Source organism: Dipodomys merriami, unplaced genomic scaffold (genome assembly GCF_024711535.1).
Source record: "Dipodomys merriami isolate MVZ:Mamm:240054 unplaced genomic scaffold, mDipMer1.0.p SCAF_12, whole genome shotgun sequence".
Classification (NCBI taxonomy): Eukaryota; Metazoa; Chordata; class Mammalia; order Rodentia; family Heteromyidae; genus Dipodomys; species Dipodomys merriami.
This window is the reverse complement of record NW_027202493.1, coordinates 18,813,783-18,841,247: the sequence shown is the minus strand read 5'-3', so window position 1 is coordinate 18,841,247 and position 27,465 is coordinate 18,813,783. Positions and strand designations below refer to the sequence as shown.

The following is a 27,465-nucleotide window of genomic DNA, read 5'->3' as shown; positions in this document are numbered from 1 at the left end:
AGCTGAGGGACAGCGCCCAAGCCCAGAGTTCAGGCCCTATGACCAGACCCCCCCCCCCCAAAAAAAAAATCATAGTTTACAGTAACTTACTTTTACATTGTCCCTTTACAGACTTCGTTACCTGTAGCCAGCTGTGGTCTGAAAATATTAAATTGAAAATTTCTAGAAATCAGCAATGTGTTTTAAAAGTATGCATTATCTGTGTAGCATGATCAAAACTCCCATTCTTCAAGCTGAATGTGAATTGTCCCTTTGTCCATTATATACTCACCTGTTTCAGTCATGTAGCCAATTGAATTATAAAATCAGATGCTGTGATATTATTACAGTGTTAGTTCTTTTACTTAATAATAGTCCCAAAGTACAAGAGTAATTTGGATATGCCAAAAAGAAGCTATAAAGTACTTCCTTTAAGTAAAAAGATAAAAAGCATGTTATGTTAAGAGAGACCACATCCATTAATTTTACTTATGTGTATTATTTAATATTCTCTTGTTGTGCCTAATTTATATATATTTATGTTATTTTATTTTTGCCAGTCCTGGGACTTGAACACAAGGCCTTGGCACTGTCCTTGAGCTACTTTTGCTCAAGGTCAGGACTCTACCACTCGAGCCACAGTGCCACTTCCAGCTTTTTCTGTTTATGTGGTACTGAGGAATTTAATTCAGGGCTTCATGCATGCTAGGCAAGCACTCTACCACCAAGCCACATTCCTAGCCCTTGTGCCTAATTTATAAGTGAAGTTTTATCATAAGTATATGTGTATAGGGAAAAATTAGCATATATAGGATCTGATATTAGCTACAGGTTCAGGTATCTACTTAGGAAAAAGTAGGACTGATATATGTGCTGGAAAGTACTTTTCTGAAGCTCACTTAAACAGTTTATAATAGACATTGATTCTGGAAAGGGTACATGGATGGATAGATAGGGTCTGGAATGAGAGAAACTATTCTGTTCATCAGTTTTTGTATCTTTGCATGTTTTAAAGAGAATGTAATCTTGTCTCTGGTAATCACCTCAGTGTACCTCTGCAAACAAAGAAATGTGTAATTGTTGAACTCTAAGTCATAGATTGCAGCAGTATCAGTTTCCTAGCTTTGACAATGTATAATACTTATATACGATCTTTCATTAGGAGAAAGTAAAAAAAGGGCAAAAAGAGGCCTCTTGTTATTTCTTAAAACTGCAAAATAAAAGCTTTTTAAAATAAGTTATAGTAGTGATAAAACGAGCAAATTTTAAATAAAAAATATAGATACTTATTTTCTTTTTTAGGCATCTGGTGGACAGTATCCAACTTTGGTGAAATTTCTGGAACCATTGCCATTGAAATGGATAAAGGAACCTATATTCATGCACTTGACAATGGTCTTTTTACACTGGGAGCACCACATAAAGAAGGTTTGTATCTGATGGAAACAACACATGGGAGAGGCCCTGTAAAGTGCCTTTAATAATGTTCATGCATAGCAGCCAAATTCTAATTAGCCTCAAGTACATTCCAAAAGGAATTATTGCATCAGGCCTTTCTACTTTTTTCCTTCTTTAAACCAGTTATTAAGCCAGGTGCTGGGTGGTTCATGCCTGTACTCCTAGTTACTCAGGAAGTTCAGATCTCATTCAGTAGAATGAAAAAAGAGAAACTTACTGAGTCAGAAACTTGAGTTTCTGTTTTCTTCAGACCTTTGCCAGAAGTAACACGGGTACAAGTTTTCTCATTGTCTAACTCAGGAGAAGCACTAATGAGTTCTGAAGTAATTAGAAGGTAAAAAGGAGTATCGGTTTGGTCAGAATGGTCATCCCTTGAATAAATAGAAGCATTTAGTATTTCAAATATTCAATTATTTGTTTATTCCATCACTTGGGAGATGGAGGCAAAGGATCAGGAATTTAAGACCAGCCTAACAACATAGCTAGTTAGGAGCTAGCTTAGACTACATGGCAAGACCTGATCTCAAAAAGAAAAAATCCTAAATCACAAAGAGAAATGTTTTGGATATGACTAAGTGTCATTCCAGCTTACAAGTTTTGTTTGGAAATAATGTAAAATTAGCCATGTAATATAATCAAACCTTATTATGAATACTGTATTGTTATAATTGTGTCAGATATCTTAATCTTCTTAAATTTAATTGTATAAGGGGGAAAAATACCTATTTTAAAGTAGAATACCTTTACATATATATTTATAAGAGTCATCAAGATTTTTCCAATTTTTTCCTGTAGTTGATGAAGGTCCTAGCCCTCCTGAGCAGTTTACTGCTGTCAAATTGTCTGATTCCAGGTAATCAATAACTTTTTAAATTTATTTTCTTTTTCTTTTGTGTTTGTGTGTATATGTATATGTGTTTGTGCTGGACTTGGGGTTTGAACTCAGAGCCTAGGCACTATCCCTAAGCTTTTGCATGTAAGGCGAGTATTCTACCACTTGAGCCACAGCTCCACTTCTAGCACTTTTTTTGGTAGTTAATTGGGGGTAAGAGTCTCCCGGGCTTTTCTGCACTGGCTTCAAATGGCACCCCTCAGATCTCAGCCTCCTAAGTAGCTAGGATTACAGGCATGAGCCACCAGTGCCCAGCTTAAATTGAATTTCGTTCATTTAAAAAATTCTAGTTAGCTAGATATAGCATGATATACAACTGTGATCCAGCATCTAGCAGGATGACGTAGGAGAATCAGAGTTCAAAGACTACTACCCTTAATAGGCCAAACCCAATCTCAAAAAAAAAAAAAACTTCTACAAAGTAAATTTAAGAAGCAAAACAGTTTTTTTTTGTTTTTTTTTTAATTTAATTTAATTTAATTTGTGAACATACTGTACAGAGGAGTTACAATTACATGGGCAGGATAATGCGTACATTTCTTACCAAGCATTGCAGCCTCCTCCTTTGTTTACCCTTCACATCCCTTCCCAGGCTCCCCCTTCCCCCCCAATCCCAATCCTTCTTCCCCCCCCCCCCCACCGACGTTGTAAAGCTCGTTTTGGACATGATAACTTGTACTTCTCATTGTTGCAACAGGTCCACCTGTATCCTTAAACAACTGGTTTTTCCCCATCTCCTCCACAAGTTATACTGACATCAAATATAGTGAAAGCAGGGGTTATACTGTGGGGGAGGGACATACAAAGCAACAAAGAGATAATCTTATAAATGCGTTAGAAACACATGCATGAAAGAAAAAAAACATTAAAATACATATCTAAGGGTTCATTTTCCTGACATCACATTATCTGACCTTTTCCGCTTGACTCATACATATACTAGATATTACAAATAAGGGAAACCATGGGACCTATGAGCAAAACAGTTTTGTAAAGTAGCTTTTGTAATTTTTTTAATATGTGTTATTTCTGTTCCCAATAAGATACAGTATGAATATCCCATATTCAAAATGCTTGGGACAAAAACTAATATGGATTTCTGATTGGGTTTTGGAATATTTATACATTCCTGCTAAGATATCTTGGTGGGGACACACAAATAATAATAACCAAATTCATTTTTGTTTTATATAACTTTTATACATAGGCTAAAGATAATCTTATACAATTTTTTACTTTGACTACATTTTGGCTAGGATCTGTCATCACATGAAATCAGATGTGGAATATTCTGTGTGGTTTTATGTGTATACTTAAAAAGTTTTGGATTTTAAGTCGTTATGTCAAAAAACGAACTTTACAACTTTGGTGGGGCAGGAGGTGGGGGGACAATGGGAAGGGATGGGAATAAAAGAAAAGAAAAAAAAAGTTTTGGATTTTGAAGTGTTCCAGTTTTGAGATTAAAGATACTCAACCTGTATAAAGTATGGTGTATGGCTTATGATTCCTCCCAATATTATATATTGGAAGTGGATCTGTGACTCAAATGGTAGAGTGCCAGCCTTGAGTAAAAGAATCTAAGGGACAACACCCAGGCCCTGAGTTCAAGCCCCAGTAAAGACATGCTTGGTGAACCAAGCCTAGATACCACCTATAATCCCAGGCTGAGGAAGGAGGATTGTAAATTTGAGACTACCATTGGTTGCATAACGAGTACAAGTCAGCCAGGCTATGGAACAAAATCCTGTCTCAGGAAAAAAAAAAAAGAGATATTTGATTGTCATTTTCACTAAATAGTTATAATGGTAAATGAAATAATATTTTTCCCATACCATATTTCTGAATATTTTGGGGTGAGTGTTCTTAAGATATCCATGATTTTAAAACATTGTCTGGCTTAGGGTTTAACTCAGTAGCCGAATGTTTATCCAAAATGCATAGTTCCTGGTTCCATCCATCCCCAGCACTAAACATACCTTCCATAAATTGGGATGAGAATATGTTACTTTCAGTTTTTTCTGAAAAGCAGTTTGAGTACGTGTAATAGCTTTAAAGTTGATAACAAGCTGAGTGCTGATGGCTCACGCCTATAGTCCTAACTATTAAGGAGGATGAGATCTGAGGATCCTGGTTTGAAGCCAGCCCAAGCAGGAAAGTGCATGAGACTCTTCTCTCCTATTAACTACCTGAAAATTGGAAGTGGAGCTGTGGCTCAAAGTGGTATAGAGCACTAGCCCTGAACCAAAGAACTTAGAGACAGAGCCTGGTCCCTGAGTTCAAGCCCCACAACTGGCAAAATAATAATAACAACAACAATAATAATGTTGGTATCATTCTAGCTGACCTCTGTGGCTTCATTGTAGGCCAGCTTGGACCATGTAGTAATACCTTTAAAAAAAAAAAAAAAAAGTTGAGGGGGTGGGAATATGGCTTAGTGATAGAGTGCTTGCCTAGCAAGAATGAAGCCCTGAATTCAATTCCTCAGTACCACATAAACAGAAAAGGCTGGATGTGGTACTGTGGCTAGAGTTCTAGCCTTAAGCCAAAAAAAAAAAAAAAAAAAAAAAGCCGGCACTGGCGTCTCAGGCCTGTAATCCTAGCTACTCAGGAGGCTGAGATCTCAGGATCACTGTTCAAAGCCCACCTGGGCAGGAAAGTCCAGAGAGACTCTTATCTCCAGTAACCTACCAGAAAACTGAAAGTGGCACTGTGGCTCAAGTGGTAGAGTGCTCACCTTGAGCTAAAGAGCTGAGGAACAGTGTCCAGACCCAGAGTTCAAGCCCCATGACCAACAGAAAACAAAAAGCTCAGGGACAGTGCCTAGGCCCTGAGTTCAAGCCCAAGGACTGGGGGGGGGGGGGGGGGGGGGAGAGTTAATACCCTTCAGTTCAATGATTTCCTTTTCTAGGAGTGTCTTCTAAAGATAAATAAGAAATCAATGGGATTTTGTATAATGTTAGAAAAAGTAAATTTTAATATAACTATAATAGAAAATGTGCATCTATTAAAAGGATTCATGAAGACTTAACACATTTGAAAAATGTTTGCTTTGTGATATAGATGTATATTATATATAAGATACAATGTTTATATTAAAAAGCAAATATAAAGCCGAGTGCCACTGTCTCATGCCTATAATCTTAGTTACTCAGGAGTATGAGATCTAAGGGTCACTGTTCAAAGCCAGCCCAGACAGGAAAAGTCTGAGACACTCTTATCTCCAGTTAACAATAAAAAGCTAGAAGTGGAGCTTTGGGTCAAGTTGTATAGTGCTAACATTGAGGAAAAATTGTTTAGGAACAGTATGCCCAGGACCTAGGTTCAAGTCCCAACACCAGCACTAGAAAAAAAGCAAAATATATACTGTCTGCATAGAACTACAGTGTCAAAGATGGCAACAACTAGCCATATTTGAGTTTAGAATACTAAATATATTTAGTAACATATACCCAATACACCTAGAGATACATACACACATAACACACATACTGTTGATGTTCTACATTTAATGTTGTTTCTAATTTTTTAACATCTATCTTATTAATCTAAAGAATTGCCCTAAAATCTGGCTATGGAAAATACCTTGGTATAAATTCAGATGGACTTGTTGTTGGGCGTTCAGATGCAATTGGACCAAGAGAACAGTGGGAACCAGTCTTTCAGGATGTAAGTGCTACTATTGTAAAAGCTTCCAGTCAGTCTAACAATCTTAAGTAGTCAATAAAAAGCATGTTTTCTTAGTCAAATGTATAATGTATAATGCACAAGATTAGCTTTCTTTTTTTCTTCTTTTTTTTTTTGTCAGTTGTGAGGCCTGAACTCTGGGCCTGGGTGGTGTCCCTCAGCTCTTCAGCTCAAGGCTAGTGCTCTACCACTTGAGCCACAGTGCCACTTCTAGCTTTTTCTGCTTATGTGGTACTGAGGAATCGAACCCAGGGCCTCATGCATGCAAGGCAAGCACTCTTATCATTGAGCCAACTTCCCAGCCCACAAGATTAGTTTTCAATGTGTTATTTAATAGGAGTAAGTATAGGGCTGGGCCTATGACTCAAAAGTAGTAGAGAATCTACCCATGTTTAGAAATCAGTATAAAACATCTACCTTTAATGGTTGTTTAATAAACTTAAAGAATCACCTAAAAGAATATAGCATTCCATGCACAAAAGTCCTCCAGATAGGGGCTGGGAAGGTGGCTCAGTGGTAGAGTGGTTGCCTTGCATGCATAAGGCCCTGGGTTCGCTTCCTCAGCACCACCTAAGCAGAAAAAGCTAGAAGTGGCGCTGTGGCTCAAGTGGTAGAGTGCTATCTTTGAGCTGAAGAGCTGAGGGACAGCGGCCAGGCCCAGAGTTCAGGCCCCACAACCGACAAAAAATAAAAATAAAGTCCTCCAGATATTAATTCTTAAGTTCAGAGCCACCGAAGACTGGCTTTTACTTACAACACTAATGGTTTGTTAAATTTTTATATATTAGGCAGTTTTTATTGTTATTTATTTATTTGTTAGGGTTTGAAGTCAGGGCTTTTTGCTTGTTAGGCATGTAGTCTACTGTTTGAACCATACCACCAAGCCTTTTTGCTTAATTTTGAATAGTCTCAACTTTCATACAAGCAGGCCTAAGCAGTGATTCTCCTAATTATACTTCCCACATGCATAGTTATAATGACAGGCATTTTTACCACCACACTCAGCTATTGGTTGAGATCAAGTCTCCCAAATATTTTGCCAGAATTAGCTTGAGAGGTCCTCCCAGGCCCTGTTTTCCAAGAAGCTGATAATACAGATTTGACCTACCACTCTTGAGTTTTACTTTTTTTTTTGGGGGGGGGGGGTCTGGGACCTGAACTCTGGGCCTGGGCGCTGTCCCTCAGCTCTTCTGCTCAAGGCTAGCACTCTTACCACGTGAGCCACAGAGCCACTTCCGGCTTTTCTTTTCTTTTTGCTTATGTGGTGCTGAGGAATCGAACCCAGGGCCTCATGCATTCCCAGCCCCTTGAGTTTTACTTTTTAGGAAAGCACTTTACCAGTGCTTTTCATTGTCATACTTTTTCTTGTCTTTAAACCAGTATTAAACTAAACTAAATAAGCTATATAAATCTTTTAGAAAAAGAAATTGTATTAGAAAAATATACAAAAAATTATTTTGATATTTTGATGTTTGGGTAGTAAGATATAGTGGCTTAGGTTCTCTTTTCTTCATGTTCTTGTATTTCCCAGGTTTATTATAAATTCCTCTGGATTTTACCAACTGGAAAAAATGCATGCAGGTATTTTCATAGCCCTCTTTTTTGTTATTTGTTTTTTAGGGGAAAATGGCATTATTAGCCTCAAATAGCTGCTTTATTAGATGCAATGAAGCAGGTGATATAGAAGCAAAGAGTAAAACAGCAGGGGAAGAAGAAATGATAAAGGTAATCATGACATTTCCTTGCAGGATGATATATGTCACTTAAAACATTAATCATTTTAAAATTCTAATTACTTTTTATAATGTGATACTCCACACTTTTTTGGGTTTTTTTTAAATTGCTATTATAATACAGAGGGGTTACAGTTTCATAAGTCAGGTAATGTATACATTCTTTTTGGACAGTGTCACCCCTTCCCTTACTTTCTCCCAGTTTTTCTTTCCCATGCCCACCCACAAGTTGCATTTTCAACGTAGTGTCTAGTGAGTACCACTGCTGTATTTGTTCATCCTTTGTCTCTCCATTTCTGTGTCCTCCCTATTTCCCTCCCAGACAGATAAATGAACACACTTTGATTTTTTTAAAACAATAACTGAGAGCTGATTGCACAGTGTGGTTGAGAAGTAGAGCTGCCTTACTCTTTCCTCCATTTATTGATGTAGCATTTTCTGTGTAGCTTCATGAGCTTTTAAAGCCTTTCCTACATTCTAAATTTTAATTTTTAGAACATAGCATATTGTAGAAAAATGTTTAAACTAAGTACATGAAAAAATATAGATAGATAGATAGATAGATAGATAGATAGATAGATAGATAGATAGATAGATAGATATACCCTGCATGTTTTTCATCTATGTTTTCTGATATGTTCCTATTTCTCCCCTAGTTTGGAGTTTCTTTTCTTTTGTTTTTGTTTTTTCTGTTGTTTATTTTCCCAGTCCTGGGGCCTAAACTCTAAGCCTGGGCACTGTCCCTGAGCTTCTTTTGCTAAAAGTGAACACTCTACCACTTGAACCACTGCATCACTTCTGGCTTTTTTGAGTAGTTTATTGGAGATAAGAGTTTCATAGGCTTTCCTGCCCAGGCTGACTTTTAATCATGGTCCTCAGATTGCAGCCTCCTGAGTAGGTAGGATTACAGGCATGAGCCACCAGTACGTAGCTTTTTGTTTTTTAAATAACTTCCTAAAATTTCCTTATAAATATTAGAATATTTTTTAATTTTCTTTTTCCTTAATGTTGTACCTCTCCACTAAGTTTTCCTCCTCCTCCTCTCTCTCTCTCTCTCTCTCTCTCTCTCTCTCTCTCTCTCTCTCTCTCTCTCTCTCTCTCTCTCTCTCTCTCTTCTCTTTGTTGGAAATGGGACTTGAACTCTGGGCCTGGGTGCTGTCCCTCAGCTCTTCAGCTCAAGGCGAATGCTCTACTACTTGAGCTACAGTGCCACTTCCAGTTTTCTGGTGTTTTTTTTTTTGGAGATAAGAGTCTTACCAACTTTCCTACCTGAGCTGTTTGAACCACGATCCTCAGATCTCAGCATCCTGAGTAGCTAGGATTATAGGCATGAGCCACCAGTGCCTGGCTTTTTTCTTTTAATTGTCAAGGTGATATACAGAGGAGTTACAGTTGTATAAGTAAGGTAATAAGTACATTTCTTGTCAAACTTGTTACCACTTCCCTTATTTTTCTCCTAATTTCCATCTCTCCCACCCATCCCCCCCCCAAGTTGTAAAAATCATTTCCACCATATTATGTATATTGCTGTTGCATTGGTTCCCTATTTATCCTGTGTTTCACCATTCTGTTGTTTCCCTTCTCTTCCCCAATTCAAATAAAGGTATGTGCAATACCAGGATACCAAAATCAAATACAGTGACAACAGGGGACATACCATAGGGGGAAGAACATACAAAAGAAACAATATCATTGAACCCAGTGCCTGATGCATGCTTGGCAAGACTCAGCCACTTGAACCATGCTCCTAGCCTCTTTGTATTTTCTTTTTAAGATGTTGGGGGGCCGGGCGCCGGTGGCTCACGCTCGTAATCCTAGCTACTCAGGAGGCTGAGATCTCAGAATCACGGTTCAAAGCCAGCCTGGGCAGGAAAGTTCGTGAGACTCTTTATCTCCAATAAACAACTCGAAAACCGGAAGTGGCGCTGTGACTCAAGCCCCACGACCGACCAAAAAACAAAAAAGAATGAAAGATGTTGGGGGGGGGGTACCCATTTTGTCCAGGTTGTCCTGAATCCTGGCTCTGTCTTCTCATTAGCTGAGATGACACATTTATGACACACATGCCCAGATCCCTTTTAAATATTACATATTTCAAGCCGGGCGCTGGTGGCTCACGCCTGTAATCCTAGCTACTCAGGGGGCTGAGATCTGAGGATCGCGGTTCAAAGCCAGCCCGGGCAGGAGAGACTGTGAGACTCCTATCTCCAATAAACTACCACAAAACCGGAAGTGGCGCTGTAGCTCAAGTGGTAGAGTGCTCGCTTTGAGCTGAAGAGCTGAGAGAAAGCGCCCAGGCCCAGAGTTCAAGCCCCACGACAGACAAAAAAAAAAAAATATGTTACATATTTCAATTTAGTGTATATCTTAATTTATTTACTTGGACTCTATATGGCTGGATATATAGGTTGTTTCCTGTCCTTTGTCTTTAAAAATTATTGTAGCACATTTGAATCTGTACTGTTTCATAGATGTGCAAGTATATCTGAAGACAAATTCACAAAAGCAGAATTAATGGGGAAGAGGCTTGTGCATTTGTGATTTTACTAGGTGCTACCAAATTGTCTTATATGGAGGTTTTGATAAATTATACTCCTACCAACATGAATACAAAGTAACTTAAGAACTGAGTGCCAGTGGCTTATGCCTGTAATCCTAGCTACTCAAGATGCTGAGATCTTGGAATCTTGGTCCAAAACCAGCCTGAGCAGACAAATCCTCAAGACTTACCTCTAATTATGGAAGTAGAAGGTAGCTCAAGTGGTAGAGTACCAGCTTTGATGAAACAAGCCAAGCAAACATGAAAGGCCCCATCTAGTACTGGCACGCACATGCGCACACGCAGAAAGCTACTAGGTGGTTTTGTTTGCTTGTTAGTTGTACGTATGGTATCTAAGCATCCTGGTACAAACCATAGATGTAAGAGCAAACTTTCTAGGATTTTTAACCCTCAATTTGTTACTTCTCTTTTTATGAATAAGTACACACCTTTCCATGAAGAGACATATAAACTACATAAAACAATTGTTTAGTTTTTAATTTCATATCTGTCACTAGGTCGGAAATATGAGTTCCTTAATCCAAGAAAGGTACTCTTAATTTCTTTTACTTGATTTTAAAAATTGTAGACACTTTTATATTAATAAGGTGAAGTTCTCAACTGCAAGGTAACTTACCCAAATCAGGTAGTTAACTGGACTTGATGAAGGCTGAATGTTTTTTAAATTATAAAATCCATCCCCCCCCCCTTTTTTTTTTTTTTTCCAGTTCTAGGGCTTGAACTTAGGGCCAGGGCACTGTCCCTGAGCTTTTTACTCAAGGCTAGTACTCTACCACTTGAGCCACAGCACCACTTATGGCTTTTTCTGTTTATTTGGTACTGAGGAATCAAACCCAGGGCTTCGTGCATGGTAGGCAAGCACTCTACAACTAAGCTATATTCCCAGTCCTCCCCTTGATTTTTTAATATCATCTAGATAGATATTCTAATATTGACAATATTCTATCTAATTATATAAATTTCCAGTGATACCTAGCTAATATTTGGACATTTTCTAGTATTTTGAAAAGAAAATGATAGTCATAATGTCTTTCAATTAAACACTGAACTAACTAGTTATACTCACTCTTAAACTTGATAATATATATTGTCATTTCTAATTCCAGTGAGGTAACTATTATTAGCTTAATGTTATAAACAGTCTTTGACTCTCCATATAGTCTCACCTGTTTAATAAGTTACTTTTGTGAAAGTCACTCATCTGAGTATGGTACAGAAGATACATATGTGAAAATTTCATAATGAAATGTCTTATTTTGTTCAATTAAGATACACTAATAAAATGTAAACAAAAGGTAAAATTAAAAACCATGCATATATAGTAGACACAAGGTGTGTACCCTGGCCCAACTACAGAAGCTTCTATATTTTATAACACACTGCTTTTCATTATACAGGCCATGAGAAAAATGCTGGTTAGTTTTATTGTCATATTTAAATTATTTTTTCATTTATATTGCATTCTTTTTTATTAGCTTACATTAGTTAAACAAACGGGGATTTCTTTTGGGGGGGGTTGGGGGTCTGGTCATGGGGCCTAAACTCTGGCCGTGGGCGCTGTCCCTCAGCTCTTCAGCTCAAGGCTAGTGCTCTACCACTTGAGCCACAGCGCCACTTCTGGCTTTTTCTTTTTTGCTTATGTGGTGCTGAGGAATCAAACCCAGGGCCTCATGCATGCAAGGCAGGCGCTCTACCACTGAGCCACCTTCCCAGCCCCAAAAGGCGATTTCATTGTTATATTTCTATACCCATTTACAATATTAGCAGTCTACATTTCATTTGCACTTCTACAAAGAAAACACTTGCGTATAAAGTAGCTTTCATATGAAGTTTCCTGAGCCTCTTTAGTCAAGTACCAGAAATCTCTGAACAATTGTCAGTGACTTCTCTATGCCATTACATTGAAGGCTCTGATAGGCTGTGTCAGTCAGCAACATCTATGTCTTGGCCTTATCCACCAGTACACAGGTCCCTCTCAGCAAAAGTTGTGCTATTCTAGGACCTAGCCAGCAAGTTTCCAATTCTTCTGACACATTTATGGAATTGACAAATATCGGTCATTACATTTTAACTAGTCTTAGAAATGGAATCTGGGCCTCAGAGATCATTGAGACACATGATTTTTCAGATTACAAATTGCTAGAACCATGACTGATCCTAATTGCTATATCACAATCAGTTAATTTTTGGAACATGATAGTAAATACCTGCAAAAACTTCTTTTTGTGTCCATTATGGGGTTTGAACTCTGTGCCTGGGCTCTGTCCCTCAGCTCTTCAGCTCAAGGCTAGTGCTCTACCACTTGAGCCACTGAGCCACTTCCCATTTTCTGAGTGGTGTATTGAAGATAAGAGTCTCACAGACTTTCCTGCCTGGGCTGGAGACTGGTTTTGAACCATGATCCTCAGATCTCAGCCTCCTGAGTAGCTAGGATTATAAGCGTGAGCCACCAGCACCCAGCTTTCTGCCAAAACTTAAAAGAGGTTACACATAAGATTTTTAGAAGATGAATAACAACTAAGTAAAAACAGAGTCTGTTATGCTACAAGTTTTAATGTATTTGATAAAAATAGCTGTACTAAATAAAATAGCTATCTGTTTAAGTTCTCTAAATGATACAATGAACAGAGATAGTTTGATCCAAGTGTGTTTACTTTAAGGCCAAAATTAAAATAACTGAATTTATTTATTTGTTGGTTTATTATCCTTAAGTAGTTGTACAAAGGAGTTTCAATTCAACATGTCAGTTTGTGAGTACAATGCATCTTGATCAGTGTTACCCCTCACCTTGATCTGACCACCCCCCACCCAATACATGTTCCACTAGCTAAATTGTTGCATAATTACTTACTAGGGTCTGATCACTAATGTTTTTCAAATGATTTTTAAGTGTTTTTTTATATAAACAATGGCAATTCTTTATATAAGTTATAAGTGAAATAAAAATGTCCAGTACCTTTTTCTAAATCAATTTCTAAGTTAATTTTTCTTTTTTATTTAAAAGAGATCACATAGAATGTTCTTGCTTAACAAGTAGAATGAAGAGGGGAAAAAAATACATAACCTGTCCGGGTCTCATCTCCCATATCCAGATTAGGTCCTGTGCTGAGAGAGAAACAAAGAAAAAAGATGACATCCCAGAAGAAGACAAAGGAAATGTGAAGCAGTGTGAAATCAATTATGTGTATGTAATCTTCTCCTTTAGACTCATATTTATAGTGAAGTACTTTTTACAACAAACAAAGAGGAAGCCTATTAGATACTCTTGGACAAAGCATTACACTGTTTCTTTTCTTCAAATTTTGTTTTCCTCATTTTCCTATCTTAGAGCTAGTCCCTTAGTCTTGTCTTAAAATTGTTATATTTGGGGGCTGGGAATTTGGTAAAGTGCTTTCCAAGCATGCATGAAACCCTGGGTTCAATTCCTCAGTATTACCCAAACAGAAAAGGCTGGAAGTGGTGCCATGGCTCAAGTGGTAGAATGCTAGCCTTGAGCACAGAAAGGCTCAAGCCCCAGGACTGACAAACAAATAAAAATAATTTTTTTAATTGCCATACTTGGTCAACCAAGCTGTATTCATGTTCAGTACATAGGACTTCAGCCAGCATTTCCTGCTAGAATGGGGCTTTTTAGAGCTACCAAAGCAACAGCTGTCTTGATGGGTCAAAATGTCATTTGTAATTGGAAAGGTGTAAATTATCAAAGAAAGAGTGTGTATGTAGCCATCACACACACACACAATGTAATTTTGTAATGGAAAAGGTGTAAATTATCAAAGAGTGTGTATGTAGCCAACACACACACACACACACACACACACACACACACACACAATGGAAAAGGTGTAAATTATCAAAGAAAGAGTGTGTATGTAGCACACACACACACACACACACACACACACACACACACACACACACACACACACACACACACACACACACACACACACACACACACACACACACACACACACACACCTTGCTGGACTGTTGGCTCATGCCTGTAATCTTAATGTCATTTTGTAATTGAAAAGATGTAAATTATCAAAGAGAGTGTGTATATAGCTAACACACACACACACACTTACTTGCTGGGCTGTTGGCTCATGCACAAGTCCCTGAGACTCTTTATTGCCAATAAACCACTTAGGAAAATGAAAGTAGCGTTGTGGCTCAAGTGGTAGAGCCCTTGTTTTGAGCCAAAGACTGAGGGACAGCCCCCAGGCCCAGAGTTCAAGCCCCACTGAATGGAAAAATAACATAGGCAGAAAGTAACCCCAAAGAAAGTAACCCAAAAGACCACATGGACAGAAGTCAAGTAGAAGAGAAGACTTATTGCCAGGAGAGCTGACAAGGCCAAGTTCTCATGAGGAAAGGGACTAAGTGGCACTGTCTGGCTCCTTGGAGGCCCCTTTTATATAGTCAGGGGCCGAAAGTGGGAGGTGCCTCACCTGTACAGGTGCTGCATTTAAGAGTGGAGATTAGGTCTTCAAGGTGGGTGTTTCCTTACACCCACAACCGACAAAAATAAATGAATAAAATTAAAGGTTAAGATATTTTTCTTTTTTTTTATTGTGAAAATACTGTACAGAGGGGTTACAATTACATGGGCAAGATAATGAGTACATTTCTTACCAAGCATTGTAGCCTCCTCCTTTGTTTCCCCTTCCCATCCTCCCCCCCCCCGCCCCCCCCAATCCTCCCCGCCCTCCCCTCCCCCCCAGGGTAAGATATTTTTCTTTTTTTTTTTTATTGTAAAGATACTATACAGAGAGTTACAGTTACATGAGTGAGGTATTGAGTACACTTCCTCTTGAACATTGTTACCCCCTCCATTGTTTTCCCCCTACCATCCCCCCCCTCCCTTCCCCAAGGTTCTTTTTTTTTTTTTTAATTGTGATTAAGTGGTTACATAATTTCCGGAATTTCACAGTATTGTGGAATAATGATGTTCATTTAAAGTCACAAATTCATTCTAACTTTCCTGGAGCAAATTGTCTATCACAGTCTGTAACATATAACGGTGTTCACATGTTATATACCATATATGAATGAAGATATTTTCTTTACAGAAAGAAATTTCAGAGCTTCCAAGATCATAAACTTAAAATAAGTAAAGAAGATAATAAAATTCTTAAAAAGGCTCGGAAAGATGGGTTTTTGCATGAGACACTTCTGGACAGGTAAATATATATTTACATAATACCAACTGTTTTGGGCAATACAAACAACTAAAATCATGTGTAAATCTGTGTTCTGCCAGTCCCGGTGGCTCACACCTGTAATCCTAGCTACTCAGGAGTCTAAGATGTGAGGATCATGATTCTAAGCCAGCCTGGGCAGGAGAGTCCGTGAGACTCGAATCTCCAGTAAACCACCAGAAAACCAGAAGTGCCGCTGTGGCTCAAGTGGTAGAGCGCTAGCTTTGAGCTGAAGAGCTGAGGGACAGTGCCCAGGCCCAGAATTCAAAACCCATGACCACCACCACCAACAACAACAAAAACTGTGTTCTTATTATGTGTGTTCACACTGGGGCTTGAACTCAGGACCTGATTGCTGTTCTTTGCTTTTTTTGCTTAAGGCTAGCACTCTTTCACCTGAACCACAGATCTACTTTAGCTTTTTGGTGGTTAGTTGGAGATAAGAGTCTCTTGGACTTACCTGCCTAGGCTGGCTTAGAACCTCCATCCTCAGATCTCAGCCACCTCTCTCTCTCTCTCTCTCTCTCTCTCTCTCTCTCTCTCTCTCTCTCTCTCTCTCTCTCTCTCTCTCTCTCTCTCCTCTCTCCTCTCTCTCTCTCTCTCTCTCTCTCTCTCTCTCTCTCTCTCTTCCTGGGGCTTGAATCTGGCCCTGGGCACTATCCCTGAGTTTTTATGCTCAAAACTACCACTCTACCACTCAGCTTTTTGTGGCTAATTGTAGACAAGAGAGACAAGGAACTTCCTGCCCTAGCTGGCTTCAAACCTTCATCCTCATATCTTAGTCTTCCAAGTAGCTAGAATTCCAGGTGTAAGCCACTGGCGCCCAGCCTCCGTAGTATTTAGTATTACTGTAGTATTTAGATTTTTGTCTTCACTTCTGTTGTATTTGTGTGGTAATATTACCTAGAAAAGACCTAACTTTTCAGCTTGGAGCTGGGGGGTAGGAGGAAGCTGGAGAAAATGAGGGAGGAGGTAACATTGTTCAAAAAGAAATGTACTGCTGGGCGCGGTAGGAGGAAGCTGGAGAAAATGAGGGAGGAGGTAACATTGTTCAAAAAGAAATGTACTGCTGGGCGCTGGTGGCTCATGCCTGTAATCCTAGATACTCAGGAGGCTCAGATCTGAGGATCGAGTCAAAGCCAGCCTCAGCCCAGGCAGGAAAGTTAGTGAGACTCTTTTTCTCCAGTTAACCACCAGTAAATGGGAAGTGAGCTAAAGATAGTTCAGGGACAGCACCTAGGCCTAGAGTTCAAGCCCCACAACTGACCAAAAAAAAAAAATTATATTGGTTTAACATTATCTTTGTATGACAGTTACCAGATTAGAAAGTTGTTCAAATGTGTATCCTATTGAAGTATTAAAAATTCAAAAAATGACATTAAAATATACATTGATTTTTAAGTAGATTAAGTTAAAAAAATAATGAAATTTTGGGCATTTTAAGTTTAATAAAATGTTTAACTGGTAATGTAATAATCAAACGAAAACATAATTTCTAAATATGTTTCTTATTTTGTAGCAGATGACTATGTATGGTATATTCTAAATTAATTAATTTTTATTTGTCTTAAATAGGAGAGCCAAATTGAAAGCTGATAGATACTGCAAATGAAGAGGATATTTGTTTTTTTTTCCCTTTGTTTTTTTTTTTTCTGAATAAAGTATTTGGTGGATCTCCTTTTACAGAGTTCTTGGGTTAATGTGGAATTATTGCTTAAATCAAGATTTATCAGGATTCTTTATGGATTCATTTTTCGTTTTTTGATTACCTGTTGTGGAAGGTCTCGTCAGAAACTGATGATTCCAGTAGACTCCTAGATTTTATCTTGTTGCTCAGTAGTCTCTGTTCACTCAACACAATCCATGGTATATTTAGAGGGAAGTTAGAAACTCTTCAGTCAAACAATCAACAAAGCTTTGATTGTCTCTCTTAGTTTTGTTTGCACTCAGGATGGAACCCAGGATTTGCTCTTGTTAGATAAGCACCCTATTACTAAGTTATACCACCCATCCTCCCTCTTAAATAGTGCCTAAATCACAGACAATTCAAATAACTCTTAAGAATATGGGGGCTAACAAGGCACCAGTGGCTGTAATCCTAGCTATTCAGGAGGCTGAGATCTGAGGATCGTGGTTCTAAGCCAGCCCTGGCAGGAAAAGTCTGTGAGACTCTTATCTCCAGTAAGTGGCTCTGTGGCTCAAGTGGTAGAGTGTCACCTTGAACTGAAGCGCTCAGGGAGAGCACCCAGGGCTAGAGTTTAAGCCCCACAACCGACAAAAGATAAAAATATGGGGGCTATATAGGAACAGTCATCTTCTAGGCAGTGAGATGAAAAGGAAAAACTATGAAAGAGCAAATAGGCTCAACAGAAGTGGAAGAGTAATATTAGAGGAGTTCATTAATTAGGACAGTTTAGTCAAATTGGATATGTATGTGATTCATCCTCATGTGTGGGATGGGAACTACCAAATAAATTCAGACACTAAGCATTTTCTGAGGCCTGTCTTTCTGAGTTCCTAAATGTGGTATTCAGGATGTTATCTGATTGTAGAGAATGTTCTAAATGTAGGTTATCAGATGTCTGGATTTCATCATAGGAAATTGTGATTCAGGGCTGAAGTTCGTTCTGACATCTGAATACTTCTGAAAGTTCACGCTGAATGCATGGCACGACTAAGGTTAAGTGTATACTGCCGATTGGGGCTGGGAAGGTGGCTCAGTGGTAGAGCACTTGCCTTATATGCATGAGGCCTTGGGTTCGATTCCTCAGCACCACATAAGCAAACAGAAAAAAAAGCCGGAAGTGGCACTGTGGCTCAAGTGGCAGAGCGCTAGCCTTGAGCTGAAAAGCTGAGGGACAGCACCCAGGCCCAGAGTTCAGGCCCCACAACCAGACCCAAAAAAAAAAAAAAAAATGGTGTATACTGCCGATTCTACCCTTTATATTCCATTTGTCACCAAATTAGGGTTATTACTAGGAGCTCTTGCTAGAGGTCTAGCCTTAACATTCCTATTTCTCCATGACCAGAATGTATTCTCCAGCTTCTGATCCTTAGGCTGGGAATGTGCTTATACTAGAATCCTCAAATCAATGGTGCTGATTCTAAGTTCAGGCTATTTTGCTTGCTAGGGGATGTGGGAGACATTTTTCTTTGAAACAATTAAGAGACAGTGGAAGAGTCTACAGATGCTGCTAAATATTCTGCCCACACCAGACAGCCCCTCTACAATAAGAAATTGTCCAATGATAATATGCCAACAGTTGCGATGATACGAAAATTGCTAAAGGGACCTTGATTAGTCCTTCCTTTTGCTAGCTCCTGAAGCTGCAACTTGAACAATAGTTCAAATTTCTATTGGTTAAAATCAGGACACCTGTCAGTTTCAAGTACTGATTTATAAGAATTATCATTAGATATTCGGACTTAGCTAGTGTAGGATGGGGCCCCAAACCTGCACTGTGTGCATGTGTGCATGCCAGTCCTAAACTTAGGGCCTGGGTATTGCCCCTGAGCTTTTGCTCAAGGCTAGTTACTCTACCACTTGAGCTACAGAGCCACTTTGCCTTTTTCTGTGATTAAATGGGAAATAAGAGTCTCACAGACTGTCTTGCCTAGGCTGGCTTTGAACCATGATCTTCAGATCTCAGCCTTCTGAGAAGCTTAGATTACAGGCGTGAGCCACTAGTACCCGGCAAAAACCTGCATTTTAACAGATATTCCAGGTAGTTCAGAAAAGCAAGCAACATGACCACTCTTTGACAAAGACTGCCCTTAGTTAGCATCTTTATGCCAAACATTATCTTGGTAACTAACCTGCCTGCCTACTGAATGATTTCCCTTCTGCCTCCATTCCTGTATGTTCTTGGGCCTTTATCACCTCAGCCTCAAATTCCCCTATCTCCTGCCTTTATTTCAGTGGATGGCATAAATTACATGTCCTAACAAGGAGATACAGAATGAAAATATGCATTGTCTCCCCTTACTAAGTTAATATACTCATGAAGGAAGACAGCAGATTTAACAAGTACTCCACTGGTTGTCATGGCACTTTATACCATTGAAGTCAGGGGCTGGGAAGGTGGCTCAGTGGTAGAGCGCTGGCCTTGAGCTGAAGAGCTGAGGTACAGTGCCCAGGCCCAGAGTTCAGGCCCCACGACTGGACCAAAAAAAATAATAAAAATAAAAAAAATAAAGGTAGCCTTAGATGTATAAGGTCTAGGAATTAATCCCAAGAATTAAAAGTAAAATCCATCTAAACATCTGGTCCCACATTTTTCATCTCCATGAGGTTATCGTGAGAACATTTATTTAAACAAATCAAGTTAGTCTGGTTGAGTATTCCTCTGAATTACTAGTGTTACTAATATTAACAAGATAAAATCGCAGCCATATGCTGGTAGCTAACACCTGTAATCCTAACTACTTAGAAGGCTGAGATCTGAGGACGGTGGTTCGAAGCCATCATGGTTAGGAAAGTCTATAAGACTCTACAAATAACCACCAAAAAGATAAAGCAGACCTGTGGCTCAATTGGTAGAACACCAGCCTTCAGCAAAAAAGCTAAGGATGGGTTGATGGTCTGGCTCAGTTGGTAGAATACTAGTAAGTGACAACATCAGGTGCCAGGTTCAAGACCTTAGTAAAACTTACATAAAGTAAAAGCATGAATGTAAGAAAAAGTACTCATTTTTCAGGTTAGATAATGTAAATTGATCTTCAAGTTTATTAACTCAACATCTCTAAACGTTAAGTGCATCTGGCAGTTTTTGAAACCATACATCATATTTTTACTTCTAGAATTTCTAATAGATCTTTTTTTTGTGTTTGTTTCTTTGTTTTGTTTTTAACCATGCTTTCCTATCCTCAGTGTTGAGGGTTTTGGTGTTAAGCAGACAGACATAAAAATTTAAAAATCATGCCCCCGGGTGCCAGTGGCTAAAACCTATCATCCTGGCTGCTCAAGAGCTGAGATCCAAGATCAGTTTAAAGCCAGCCCAAGCAGAAAAGTCTGAGATACTATCTCTAATTAACTAGCACAAAGCTAGATGAGCTGTGAGTGATAAAACCTGAATTTAAGCCTTAGTTCACACAAAGATTAATAATTCACATGTACTGTATTAACCACCTGTATCACTTGGAGTCAGTTTTATTCATTTTTATTATCGTTAGTTGTACTTTCATTTCAATGTGTTAATTTATGAGTACAATTCATCTTGATCAATGTCACCTGTTCATTATACTCTCCATCTCCTCCAATTATGTTCTGATTTTCATTTTGTTTATGGCCAGAGATATTGAGCATTTCTTTATGGGTTTATTGGTTATGCTTACTTCTGAGACTCCAATTTTAGCCACCAGAGAAAACAAAGTGGTGCTGTGGCTCAAAGTGGTTGAGCACTGGCCTTGAGCAAAAGGGCTGAGACAGCACCCCAGCTCTGTTCAAGCTCCATGACTAACAAAAAGTAAATAAAAAGGGCTGGGAAGATGGCTCAGTGGTAGAGTGCTTGCCTTGCATGCATGAGGCCCTGAGTTCCATTCCTCAGCACCACATAGCAAAAAGAAAAAAGCCGGAAGTGGTGCTTTGGCTCAAGTGGTAGAGTGCTAGCCTTGAGCTGAAGAGCTGAGGGACAGTGCCCAAGCCCAGAGTTCAGGCCCCACGACCAAACCCCCCCCCAAAAAAAAAAGTAAATAAAAATAAACTACCAAGAGGCTAGATGCATGATTCAAGCAGTAGAGTGCCAAGCAACCACAAAACCTTGATTTCAGGTTTTAGTAAAAACAACAAAAGAAACTTCGAAGAAAGTTAAATAAATGTAATAGCAAAAACTTTAGAAATGTTTCCAACATAGGGGCTGGGAAGGTGGCTCAGTGGTAGAGTGCTTACCTTGCATGCCTAAGGCCCTGGGTTCCATTCCTCAGCACCACATAAGCAAAAAGAAAAAAGCCGGAAGTGGTGCTGTGGCTCAAATGGTAGAGCGCTAGCCTTGAGCTGAAGAGCTGAGGGACAGCGTCCAGGCCCAGAATTCAGGCCCCACGACCAGACCCAAAAAAAAAAAAAAAAAGAAAAAGAAATGTTTCCAACATAACCAAAATTGAAGGTGTAAGACAATGACAAGGTACATAGTAAGCCAGGAGGCTATATGGAACACTAAGGAAATCACTAATGAGTTACAAGATAAGATGATCAATGTTGATGGTGCTTTAGTGTGCCTGTGTTGATGGGTGGGACAAGGAGGTGTTCCAAAACTAGAACTTGAGTCATAGGTCATGGTTATCCAACTCTAGTCACGTTCAAATAAGAGCTGAATTAATATTGTTTAAAAAAACTTTTTATTGGGATAATCCAAAGTAAATCTATAGAAAAATGTTTATCATTTTTATTTAGTTATTCCTTTGAAATCCTTGGACTCTCAAGTTGATGGGATTATAATTATATACCACCATTCTTGGCTTCATTGGAAATTTTTATTATTCTGCTAGATGTTAAGTCTCTACCCCACTCTTTAATTGTTGTATATTATAATGTAATTATAATGGTATTTAAGCTAAGAAAGTGGGCAATGGTAGGTAGAGATGTAGAATAGGTTGAAGAGGCAGTGATGGGATATTTGGTAGGCTTCTGGAGTATTTTGAGTCAAAACAGGAAGAACAAGGAACATGAAGGCATAATCAGGGCAATTGTTTTCCCAAAATACAACAGAAAGGAATATATTCAGATAATTCCTGTTTCGATGCTTCATAGCTAATTTAATTTAGGAATCAGGACTGCAAGGACATAAAACAGTCTTTGTTGGTCTAAGGGCACTGCCAAACAAGTCAATCTGCTTTACCTAATAATTTACATTCATTGGCAGCTCTCCAGATTGATTGTGGTCTACTATACTATTTTAGGCTATCCAGAACCTCTGTTTGTCCTTAAATTTTCCTGGTGTCAGTTTAAAAAAGTAAAGACTTCAAGTTTTACTGAAAGTCTTAAGTGAATGTAGTTAGTAGTATGATGAAAAAGGAATAGTAAACAGTGACACAAACATAAGGGAACACGGAAAAAGAATAAGTGACACTTGAAGCTTAAGTCTTTTCATACTTTTTTTTTCTTTTAAATGCTTGACCATGGCTAGTTGGAGTCAATTATGTAATAAGTCAGTTTTGTCAGGTGACAGTGAAGAAATTAAGGTTAGAAGTCAAAAAATCATTGCTTCCTGTAGAGTCTACTTAGGAATAAATTGCCCCCTTTAAAAAGAATTGTGATATCCTCAGTTTGCTTTGTTTTCTTCCTTACAATCCTGTTTACTCTCAAGGACTGGAATCAAGAAAGTATATCATGGGGTAGTTGTGGAGGAAGGAGGGAAGGAATGGTAGGGGAAAAAGGAGGAGGCAACAATACTCAATAGGAAATGTACTCATTACCTTGCTCATTTAACTATAACCCCTCTGAACAGCATTTTTACAATAAAAAAAATGTTCAAAAGAAAGTATGGAAAACTGAACACAAAGTGCTATCTACCTTTATCTCTGGTAGCAGCACTTAGAGCATTAGATTTGTAAAACACAGTAAGAAAAGAACCACCAGCAAGAGGAGAGCCATACTGCCCAATTCTTGAACTTATTCCTTAGCTTCACAGGCTTGGGGCTGACCAAGAACCCTACTAAAACCACAATAAACTGTTGCCAGTGCAAGGAAACTGAATTCAAAGACACATCAAGTGAACAGCTTCCTAAACAAATTCTCTGGAGGAACAAAACAATCCAGTTTCTGCAATTCAAAATAAAGTCATCTTATCAGATGTATGAACAGGCAATCAATGCCTCCATCAGAAAGAATGACACCGCCCCATTTGTTAGAAAATTGAAAGATTTAGAAAAAAATCATATTAACTGAAGTAAGCCAGACCCGAAGAAACATAGGTACCATGCTTTCCCTTATCTGCAGTAACTAGTATATGTCTAGAACAAGCAGAAGAGGTCAAAGGCTATGTATATATGACCATATAACCTGATGCCAAGCAAAATGAACCCCAAGATAGGGACACGAGGTTTTATCTTTGTTGCTATTCTTTTTAATGTACTTATAAATGTACTATGTGATTTTTTTTGTCTCTTTTGTCTGTTCTTCCCCCATGGCATAACTGCTGTTCTCACTGTATTTAACTCCGGTGCCCTGCATCTTGTATATACATTTTTATAATTTGGGGAGGGAAAGGGAAATAACAAAATGCTGAAATAAGGATACAGAATGGCCCATTGTAACAATGAGATATACAAGACACTAGATTGAAAACAAACTTTACACCTTTTATGGGGGGAGGAGAAATGGTAGGGGGAAAATAAAGGAGGGTGTAACAATGCTGCATAGGAAATAGACTCATTAACTTGCTCATGAAACTGTAACCCTCTGTACAGTATCTTTACAATAATATATATATATATATATATATACTAAGAAAAAAAGGCGGGGCTGGGAAAGTGGCTCAGTGGTAGAATGCTTGCCTTGCATGCATGAGGCCCTGGATTCGATTCCTCAGCACCACAAAGAAAAAAGAAAAAAGCCGGAAGTGGCGCTGTGGCTCAAGTGATAAAGCACTAGCATTGAGCTGAAGAACTGAGGGACAGCGCCCAGGCCCAGAGTTCAGGCCCCATGACTGGACCCCCCCCCAAAAAAAAAGAAAAAAAAAGGAGGTCTTGAGTTGAAAGCTCATACATGACAGCACAAAAAACAAAAAGCCAGGCACCAGTGGCTCACACTTGTAATCGTGTGTGTGTGTGTGTGTGTGTGTGTGTGTGTGTGTTGGTTGTAGAGTTCTCAGGTTTACATTTTATAAAGATTATTCTGATTTTCCTTAAAGATGTTTTGAAAAAGAAAAATACGAGTTCCATGAGTGAGGCCAGAAATTATGGCAGACTGTGCTGGGGTGTTGCCAATTAAGATGGAGAGGAGATAACCACTGTAGAAAACATAATTAACTGTCCTAATCAGTAAGCTTAGCTATAGGAGGAAAATGACAGAGAAGCATTGTTAAGGATACCATTTACAAAAAATGGGGGAAAGAGCAGATGTGGAGGAAAGAGTGGAAACTGATGGAATTAGTTTCTGACTTGAGCTTCTCATGAAATGACATTTGGAGACAGCAGTTACCGAACCTAGACACAGAAGACATAGGAGGGAATGCACTCAGCTTAGAAGACAACAAAAAGTAGTTAAGCCAAGGAGATAGATGGAGACCTAGAATTTCCAACACACAAGTGCTTTCATGGGAGTTAGCAATAGATGGGAAAGAAAGAACGCAGAAAACCAGTAGAATGTAGTGAAAGATTAAAAATTAGAATTACATTTTACAATTGCTAACTGCTGATTTTGCTTTTGTAAACTTGCTCGCCCTAGCACTAACCCCCCTCCCTTCTGGAAATAAGGAATTGAGTAAAAAGTCTCGAGCCCAGATGCCGGCCCCTGGGACAAGGTTTGTGGTCGGAGATAAAGAACAAACAGGTATGTTTTTCTGGTTCCTGTTTGAAAATTCCCTAAGTAGCTAAATGAGACCCAAGATAGGGACCCAAGATAAGGACCACCTGGCAAGTTCGGCAAACTAGGCCAAATGTTAATCAATCACAAGCCTGTAACTCTGTAAACTTCCTAACCCTTATCTCCCAGAGTGACTACCTCCTTTAAATCATCCACACCAATTGTTTTATTACAAAGAGTGTTATAAACTTCCCCGTGTAGTAAAAATTGATTGCTGGAGTGTATAGTGACCTCTAAACGGGCCAATCCCCAGACCCTTGTGTTATGTGTCAATCTTGGGGTTTCTGCCTTTAAAAATGCCTGTAACCGCTGCTCAGGGCTCTCTCCTGTGCGAGGCAGAGAGACCAGTTTGCGCAAACGCTGAATAAACTCCTCTTGCTTGTTGCATCTACTGGTTTGGAGTCTTGGTCTCTGGGGCGCCCTCCCGTTGACGAAAGTATCCCAGGAGTCTGGGGTCTTTCAGTAGAATAGTGCAAACCATAAAAGAGAAGACTTAGAAAAATGAAAACTGTCTTTTACATTAGAGTTCATGGAGAACTTCATGTAGGATAATTTTGGCAGTGGTTAATTTGATATCTAGATGGACAAGTATTGATGGAAGAGTGAGAGGTAAGGAACAGATGCAACAAGTTAATTCCATACTTTTAAGTTTATAGGAACAACAATAAATGCAAAGTATTTTGTTACTATTTTTTTTTTGCTTATGTGGTGCTGAGGAATCGAACCCAGGGCCTCATGCATGCAAGGCAAGCGCTCTACCACTGAGCCACCTTCCCAGCCCCTTTGTTACTATCTTGACAGTTAGCAAGCTTCTATTTTAGCAAGCAGAAATATTTTTTAAATTTCACATTCTACTACCACCATCTAATTTAAAAGGAAAAAAAAACAATGAATTGAAAAATGTAGGATATAACAATAAAGGACAATCCTTGGGAGCCGGGCGTTGGTGGCTCACGCCTGTAATCCTAGCTACTCAGGAGGCTGAGATCTGAGGATCGCGGTTCAAAGCCAGCCCGGGCAGGAGAGACCCTGAGACTCCTATCTCCAATAAACCACCAGAAAACCGGAAGTGGCGCTGTAGCTCAAGTGGTAGAGCGCTCGCCTTGAGTTGAAGAGCTGAGGGACAGCACCCAGGCCCAGAGTTCAAGCCCCATGACCGACAAAAAAAAAAAAAAGGACAATCCTTGGGAGAAGACAATTATTCTGACATATATTTAATATGAATGGACATGGACAACATTATCTGGTTTTCTCTGTTGTTGGGTTTTCTTTGGGCTGTTAGTAAGGCTTGAATTTACGGGCTTGAGCTTTTTGCTCAAGGCTAGCATTCTACAACTTGAGCGACAGTTCCACATTCCTGCTTTTTAGTAGTAAATTGGAAATAAGAGTCTCATGGACTGTCCTGCCTGACTTCACCCCAAAATCCTTAGATTCCAGCCTTTTAAGCAGAAAATATTACAGCCTGGCACCTTATCTGTATCTTTTCTTCTTGTTTGTTTGTTTGTCCTCACAGTTAATATTCTTACCACTTGAGGCACAGCTCCACTTCCAGCTTTTTTCCTTTTCTTTTTCCTTTTGTGTGTGTGTGTGTGTGTGTGTGTGTGTGTGTGTGTGTGTGTGTGTGTGGTTAGTTAGATAAGAGTCTCATGGACTTTCCTGCTGGGCTGATATCAAACCACAATTCTCAGATCTCAGCCACCTGAGCAGTTTTGATTACAGGTGTGAACCACCAATGCCTCTGCTCTTATCTGTTACTTACTTTACAACAGACACATAAAACCTCTTGATAATATGATACTACTCCACAAGTTTAGTGTTTAGGAATTTAGTATTTTGAGGACATTTGCTTTGATGAAATATGATATGAACAACAGAATCCAGTGTGGACATTTTTCTTGATGTAGAGATTTGAGTATGTTGAAATGTTGCTGTCAAGAAGAGAAAAAAGGCTAACGATGGGGGAGGAAACAAAAAAGTTATAATGCATAATTTATACCATAATATTACTGAAAAAGAAGTACAAGTGGGAAATGTACATGCAGTTATTTAATTCATTTATTTCTTGTGCTAGGTACTGAGAATACAGCAGAAAATGAAACAACATCTCTTCCCTAATGGTGTTTAGGTCCTGGTTAGAGAGAAGGGCTAAGGAAATATGTGTCATAGCAGATGATATTAACATTTGGTTTCAGCTCCAGTGGAGTGAAGAGGATAGGGAGTATCTGCAGAGAGCTACCATATTTATGAAAACTCCTAGAGGGGTCATTTGAACATCTGAGTAAACTACATGGAAATCTTGGAAAGAGCAATCTAGAAGATGGAGTGCTAAGTTCCTCCTGCTGAGAATATCCTTAGCATGTCTGAAGCTCCAAAAGGAAGCTTATGTGACTGGATTATTTTGAAAAGAGAAGTAGGTAGCTGGCCACACCACAAGC

The 27,465-nt window shown here is 39.0% G+C and overlaps 1 protein-coding gene across 1 annotated transcript in view; it reads left to right on the top strand.

The window, feature by feature from the left end:
• Frg1 (FSHD region gene 1) overlaps positions 1–17,197 on the top strand; it is a 29,195-nt gene extending 11,998 nt beyond the window's left edge. Inside the window, exons 3-9 of the mRNA XM_070016341.1 lie at positions 1,282–1,407; positions 2,233–2,290; positions 5,881–5,995; positions 7,634–7,738; positions 13,399–13,490; positions 15,382–15,492; positions 17,086–17,197. Of these exons, the coding sequence (XP_069872442.1) occupies positions 1,282–1,407; positions 2,233–2,290; positions 5,881–5,995; positions 7,634–7,738; positions 13,399–13,490; positions 15,382–15,492; positions 17,086–17,122 (644 nt within the window). The 3' untranslated portion in view covers positions 17,123–17,197. The remainder of the gene's footprint in view (positions 1–1,281; positions 1,408–2,232; positions 2,291–5,880; positions 5,996–7,633; positions 7,739–13,398; positions 13,491–15,381; positions 15,493–17,085) is intronic.
• Positions 17,198–27,465: the final 10,268 nt, after the last annotated feature.